Raw genomic sequence first — 7,198 nt, forward strand, 5'->3', positions numbered from 1 at the left:
GTCTGGTCAGGGCAGAGGACAGCCAACCGAGAGAGGCACACTTGCTTCCTAGCAAGCACAAGGCCTGTCTTCTCTTACAGGGCTGTATCTCTAAAGAGAGCCATTGGGGGCCCACCGAGGCGGTGTTACTGAATGTCCTGCATGGCCTGATGTGTTTAGAGCTCTGAAGTAGACCTGAACAAGTGTGCCAAAGTGAGATAAATGTATGTTCTCCATGAGAGAAAATAGTGATGTTTGTCTTTCCATCTCCTGTCCGTCCATCAGACTCTACCTGCCCGCACATGGTCACTTATACTTTCATATCATATATGTGTGCAATATATGTACATACTAAATGTAAATCCTGAAAATAAAGGAAAACATGCAAAATTTCTCTTTCTGAGTATGTTAAGAATAAGCCAGGACAAGATTTAGCTGAAGAACGTATTCCCCATGTCTCATTTCTATCAGTCCTTTGCCTTCATTCTGCAGAATACCCCAAATAGGGCCACTAGCTGGGAATAAGTCTTCAACACGTGGACCTGTGGAGGATGCTTCTGATGCATACATGACGATGTGTTAATTTATTTCACCTCTGTTCTTTAAGCACGTGTGTTAGGGAAACACAAGGAGATGCAGGCACGAGATTGGGAAGCTGTGAGGCTGCTAGTGTGTCTGGAGATGTCACCACAGCTTCTGGGGGCTCTGAGGTTCAGGCTTCAGCACTTTCAGTCACAGCCCAAGTCAGCAGCAGACTGAGTGTCCCTGGCTCTGTCAATCACACGTTCATATCATTCTCCTCCTGTTCAAGGATTGAGACACGTGTGCCTATGTGGTAAGGTGCTTCCAGGAATGACTCATGCTAATGAAGGACAAGCTGACAGGTACAGAGATGCCTCTCCCATGATATGGAAATGCTAGCCTGCTTCCTAATCTCTGGTCCTAAAGGTCACCAGCCCCGCCCTCTCACACCCAGAATGACAGGTCTCCTGCTCAACACCTTCTATAGTGAGGTCAAGACCTGGGCCATGCCAGCTCCTCAGCACAACCCAGGGCCTGTCAGAGAGTGCTCATTAAGATTGTTTGTGGAAATGTGAGCCTATCCACCTTTGGTCCAGACAGACACAAAGATGCCATTGTGGGACCAGCACCCATCTCCAGAGCCATGGAGTGTGGACAGCCCCACAGGAACTGAAACCCTTCTCCAGAGCTGACCTTCTGGGTCTCAGGGAAGGTGGCCAAGCTCAGGAACTGCAGAGTGGGGAGTGGAAGGCAGAGTTCCTACTGGGAAGGAAGCTGGGCTAAGGCCCAAAGACAGGTCAGCCAGGGCAGCCATCATGAACTCAGAACACAGGCTGGCACATGGAGTCATGGTGCCTCTTGTATTATTGACCTAAAGGGAATGAGATCTGGCCGTGTTGAGAGCACGTGAGTATTCAGAGCTAATGAGAAGGGAAGCTGTGGACTCCACAGGAAGGAAGTTCGATAGGAGCACAAGGGTGGGCTTAGGACAGGCTGTGGTGGACCCTGGTTCTTCATTCCACCTCAGGGCACAAGATGGCAAGAAATGAACACACATGGGCCTCAGTTGTACCAGGGCAGCCCTGGCTCTGAAAATGTCCTCTCAGCGGGTCCTCAGATGACAAGAGCAGCAAAAGGTCAAGCCCCCTTGTTGGAGATGAATCCCCTTGAGCTCACACAGGTGACCCCCCCCTTCACCGATTCCTTCAGGGGACAAATATTCATGTGTGGCTGGAATCCTTCATGCGGCCAACTTAAAATTGTGAACTATGAAAACTGAACCCTAACTGGTGATTGAGTAGATGGGCATTGGCCAGTTAGTGAAAAAGGACCAAGACATCTGGAGTAAGAAGTGTCCTGCAGAGCACACAGCTGGCCTCAGTGCAGAATGAAGTGGGTCAGGGTCATGGTATCGCCTAGTGTGGCAGGGGTCTACCCTGATGATGTTTAAACTGACTGGAGTCAGGAGTTTGTGTTCCCACTTACAGGAAGGTCCAGGTGGGGTATCCATGCAGGGATAGGACAGTGAAGTGGCCTCCTCCCAGGCAGGGGCCAGGCCATCTGGGAACAAGCAGACATTCTCTGGTGGTGAAGCTCAGCCCCATCCTCAGCAGGAGGTCAGAAGCCAGGTCTCAGGGGACACAGCTCAGGGCAGCCATGGACAGATGGAGGGCAGGGGTGTGAAGGGAAGCCTGGCCCTCCCTCCCTGCCCAAAGTGCAACCTCCCTGCTCCTGAGTCACTCATCTTCCCAGGGTCCTTTGTGAGCACAACTCTTGGTGGTGCAGACATTGCAGGGCATTGTGTGTCTTTCTTCATCTGTAGGTGACATTGAGTTGATATTCATCAGATCCCAACAACAACAACCTTCCACTTCCATGATGGATGTGGATTTGGCCATGATAGAAGGGCAGGAGGGACGTGGCCAGTGCCAAGTGGGCACACATCCCTGGCCATGGGGGATATAAAGGGCACCCTGTGAGGATGCGGAGCAGACATTCCCCAGGTGACCTGCCTTGTGTGAGAGCCCAGCGACTGAAGATGAAGAACCTCCTGATTTTCTTGCTTCTGGGGCTGGTGGCTGTCCTGAAGGCCCAGGAAGCCCCACCAGATAACCAGGAGGATGTGAGGAGGGGCAGATCAATGGGTGGGGTAGGATAAAGGCATGGCCTTCTGCTTGCTGCTGGTAGAGTTAAGCTGAGGTGCAGGATGTTTCCTGAAGGTTGAGTTTGACCTTGTACTGAGCAGTCAGATCAGGGATTCCACCATTCGGCCAGGAGACAGGTATCTCCTAAAGACGGGTTAAAATAGAAAAACAGATTTTGGTGAGAGGTCCTTGTTCAAGTGACACCCAGAGCTAGAAGGCCTCATAGGCAAAGACATTCATCAAGTGCTGAGGTGTAGACCTCAAGAGTTTAGATACTTTGGGTAGGGAACACACGCTTTCTACTGTCATGGATTGGGCAGCCTGTGTTCTGGTATTTCTTTACTGACCAAAGGTCTTCGGACATATGGGCTTAGGCCATATCAGTTAGCCTGGGCTCTGGAGCTAGGTGCTAGCCCATGTGCTGGAGCCTGGGATAGAAACAGGGCCAGACTTGGGTCTTCTCAAAGCTTTGTCTCCTGCAGTACTCTGGGATCTGGTACACAAAGGCCATTGTACACAATGGAAGCCTACCCAGTCACATGATACCTTCAAAGGTTTTCCCTGTGGTGGTAACAGCCCTGGAAGGAGAAGACATGGAAGTCAAGGTTACATTCTGGTGCGTGTCCCCTACTATGGGTCTGTATATTTTTTTGTCTCTCCCTTGCTATCCATTATTTGAGTTTGGGTAGCTAAAGGATCCCCGCCTTTGAGGGGACACAGTGGCAGGCAGTACCCTAAAGCTGGAACATGGAATTTAGGGGATCACCTGACCAGGGCTGATATAACGAAAGAGCTGAGAGGCCTCAGCTATGTTGCTGAGAGCGGCCTGACTGTGGGCCTGTGTTTTACAGGAAGAAAGGGCAGTGTCATGAGTTTAAAATTGTGATGAAGAAAACCGACGAGCCTGGCAGATACACCACCTGTGAGTCCCCTTGTCTCAGGGTCTCCTGCAGTGGCAAGACCTTGGATGGATGGGTCCTTGCCTGGTCCAGCTTCTAGGACAGGCTACCCACTCACTTTCCATGCACCAGATATTAGAGGCCATGGACTGGTCAATCCTAGAAACTCACTGGTTCTTGCTGCCCTGCCCAGCTCAGCTCTTGACCCAGGAGAAACCAATGCTAAAGACGGGAAAGGCAGGCAGGGAGATGCTCAGGCCTGGGTCCAACCCCACCCCCTCTTCTGAACTCCTTGCTGGGCTCAGCAGCTTCTTGAGAAATGGCTCCTGTCTAACTATGGGGACCACAGAAAAACCACGGCTAGACTAGCTGGGTCTCCTGGGTGACCACAAAAGTGTTCCAAGATGTTCCTTCATGTGGTCTCTAATAGCGTCTCAAGGATGAGACACTAAGAGCTATTTCTGTTCCCCTGCAGTTCACGGCAAGAGGTTCGTATATGTCGAAGAGCTGTCAGTGAAGGACCACTACATCTTCTACTGTGAAAGCCATCAACGTGGGAAGTTGTTTGGCATGGGAAAGCTCATGGGTGAGGTGCCATGGAGGTCCCAGGTCCTGTCCCTGGTTTCTGCTCCAGTAGCCATGAGAAGGGCAGCAGCCATGCCTGGTACTGGAGACTGGGAAGCCTCTGGCTGCCGGACCCTGGGTGCTGCCCAGGAAATGTATGAAATCCAAAGTGGAAAGTGGGTAAAACTGGGTGGGGATGGGGCTTTTGTGGCTTTTGGAGACCTGAGCACCCAGGAGAGGTTCCCACCACTGGAGCCAGCAAATGACACTTCCAGGGGTCTCAGTCAAGGATTAGGTCAACTTCAAAGGGATGTCTTGGCAGAGGCCTTTATGGTAGGTGGGGTCCTCCAGGGTCGGGGGACAGTCTCATACTCCCGAGATTCAGGGCTCTTACTGGTCTGTGGAGTGACCCTGTAGGGCTACAGAGGTTCTTCCTTGGGCAAGAGGGTCACTCAGTGTCTGGATGTCCACTCGCTATAGTTCCTTGTCCACTGCCAGAGTCCTCTCTCAACCTTTGTGCTGGTTAGTGCTCCCATTCTGTGCCACTGGCTCTCTGCAGAGCTGGGCACCACCCCTCAATCCTGCCTCACCTCCCCACAGGGAGAGACTCTAAGGAAAACCCAGAGGCCGTGGAAGAATTTAAGGAATTCGTACAGCGCAAGGGACTCAGAGAGGAAAACATCTTCATACCAGAGATGAGTGGTGAGAGCAGGACTGCCCATGCCTCTCTCTGCCTGTGTCCCCTGTGTCCCCTGTCAATGCCCCAAACACGTATGTCTGTGTGCCTTCTGCGTCCTTTCTGTGCCTGGTCCTATTGTCCCTTATGTGTTGTTTCCTGTCTCTCCATGTCCCCTGTGTCTCTGTGGTATCTCCATCATGTTCTCAGTGTCATCCATAAGTCAATGTCACAGAGGGCATACTGTCCTGGTGTCCCTCAGGGTCCCCATGTCCCTCCACATCTCCTGTGCTTCTGGCTTGCTCTCTACCCTGCTCTCTTTGTGTTCCTGGTTTCTGTACTGTACCTTCAAGGTCCCCTCACCTCTCACAGGGTTGCCAGGGCCCTGCTTCAGGTCTTGGCCGTGGGAGGGGCTGAGCTGCAGGTGTGAGGGGGTCCTCTTACTGGGCCCTTCTCACTCCTGGGATTCTTTTGGTTTCTACAGAGCAATGTGTGCCTGAAAGTTCTGAAAGTGACTAGGGTAAGTCGTCCATCCCCCCTCCTCCCCACGCGTACCCCATTGAACTGTGGGAAAGCCTAGAATGCAGGGCTCAGGAACTAGAGAGTCCTTATCCTATTTACATAGACAGGTGTGGTCACTTGGGAGGTGGCCCTGAGTGTAGTTTCCAGGACAGTAACATGATCTCTCCTAGTGGTCTCTGCCTGGTCCTGTCCTTTCCATTCTCTCCAAGGAGGCTGAGACCTGGCTGCTCATGGGCATGGTACAGGGATCACTTTAGAGGGCCCCAGCTCCTAGCAGGGACCACACAGAAACACAGGGAAAGAAGATCTCTGACCCATATCTGCCCTGGGCTATCCCTGCCTATGACTCCCTTGACGGCTGCTCCTGAAAAATGGTGACAGGAGTTGGGGAGGGGGGGGTACTTATCTGTCTTCCTCTCTCTACCACAGCAGCTACCCAGGTCTGCACCTGCTGAGCAAGCCTTGATTCCAGCACCTGGCTGGGACATCCCTTCACCATACCTCTGCTGAACCAAACTCCCCACTGCCTCCCCATCCCTCCATGCCTTGGCCTCCCCCCACCTGACTCCAAATAAAGCCCTTCAGCAGTACTCTGGCTCAGCCTCTCTGTGAAGGCTTGTGTGGGCTCTAAGAGCCCTGCTGGCAGCAGAGACATGGGGAAAGTTCAGCGACACTGGAGGACCAATGCCCAAGGAGCATGGCATCTGATTTCCTGGAGAGCCATGTGAGGTCCTAGAAGTCCTCACCTGGTGAGCCACTCTCTGTGACCCTGGCAGGAGTGTCTGCGAAGCCCCTGGGGACAAGGCTGTGAGGAGTCATCAGGGCTTTGGGCAGTGTGACTGTCACCACAGGGCTCCTGCTCCAGCAGGACATGGTGGACTACTGGGAGGGCCCTCCTTGAGAAGTCGATCTCCGTGACAGGGTGGAGCAAGGGTGGCTAGCTCCTCCATCATCTTCCTCAGAGAAGACAGAAGCAGCCACAGCCTCCACCAGCCCTGTTCTCCACTCCAGTCCTCCGCCATAGTTTATCCAAGGTGTGGACTTTCTCTGTCCAATAGGGACATGGTGGCCACAGTGTGGGAGAAGATGTGATCAATACAGCCTAGTGTAGCTCCCACATGTCACCTTTTGCTGAGGGGTTGTTGGTACTCAGGCTAGTGTCCCTCAGCTCTGTGACCCTCCAGTCTAACTCCCACCTGATCACGGTTCTCTCTGAATTCCTCTCCTGTCTGGACGTAGGTCTTGCTGGGAGCTATTGGGTGTTCCTGAGGTGGAGCAGCTGTGCTGGTGTGGGTGGGGCCTGAGGCATCCAGACACTTTGGAGGGCAGGGCCAGGCTGGATCCCACATACATACCAGGCCGTCTTCTTGCTTAAGACAGGGACTATGCATGGCTTTTAACTGTGGGCCCCAGGACCACCCCAAATTCAAATACTTGATATTGTTCTCCTTTGCAATCAGTACATCAGGAAGACTTCTAATTCAAGCCCAAACATGCAGAGATTGCAATCTGACACCACATTACGGTATCTCCTCCCAGTCCCCCTCTGTGTATCAGTGCTGGGGACTCAGGGATGACACTGTGGACTTGGTGTGAAAGCTCAGGGCCCGTGACTGCCTAGGAGCAATGGGCAGAGTCCTAGCAGGACACAAAGTGAAGAGGCATCCTGCTTTTTCTGCCAGATACCCCCACACTGGAGCCTCCTCTGAAACTTCTTGGGCTTAATTACTGCTGGAAGGGAAGCCCCAGGGACTCCATTTTGGCAGGGACAACTTCCTCTTTCTTGAACTCTGAACCCATCATCTTTAAAGACATTTTGACCAACCAACCATCTTGTGGTTTGCTGTGGTTTTTTGGTCCCTTGTGACTTGGACGGAGCTTTTCAGGTGGTC

The 7,198-nt window shown here is 52.5% G+C and overlaps 1 protein-coding gene across 1 annotated transcript; it reads left to right on the top strand.

Moving 5' to 3' along the window:
* The first annotated feature begins 2,539 nt into the window (after positions 1-2,539).
* On the top strand, positions 2,540-5,214 carry LOC131907685 (odorant-binding protein 2a-like). Its single transcript, XM_059258807.1, has 6 exons — positions 2,540-2,623; positions 3,128-3,261; positions 3,497-3,567; positions 4,020-4,130; positions 4,709-4,810; positions 5,138-5,214. The coding sequence occupies exons 1-6, from the start codon at positions 2,540-2,542 to the stop codon at positions 5,212-5,214; spliced, it is 579 nt and encodes a 192-aa protein (XP_059114790.1).
* Positions 5,215-7,198: the final 1,984 nt, after the last annotated feature.

The sequence above is a fragment of the Peromyscus eremicus genome, chromosome 4 (assembly GCF_949786415.1).
Source record: "Peromyscus eremicus chromosome 4, PerEre_H2_v1, whole genome shotgun sequence".
Classification (NCBI taxonomy): Eukaryota; Metazoa; Chordata; class Mammalia; order Rodentia; family Cricetidae; genus Peromyscus; species Peromyscus eremicus.

Bases quoted from the DNA above. Each gene is read 5' to 3' on its own strand.
- LOC131907685 (XM_059258807.1), top strand. From the start codon at position 2,540: ATGAAGAACCTCCTGATTTTCTTGCTTCTGGGGCTGGTGGCTGTCCTG. The intron at 3,262-3,496 runs GTGCGTGTCCCC...TGTGTTTTACAG, and splicing joins GAAGTCAAGGTTACATTCTG to GAAGAAAGGGCAGTGTCATG. The intron at 4,131-4,708 runs GTGAGGTGCCAT...ACCTCCCCACAG, and splicing joins TGGCATGGGAAAGCTCATGG to GGAGAGACTCTAAGGAAAAC.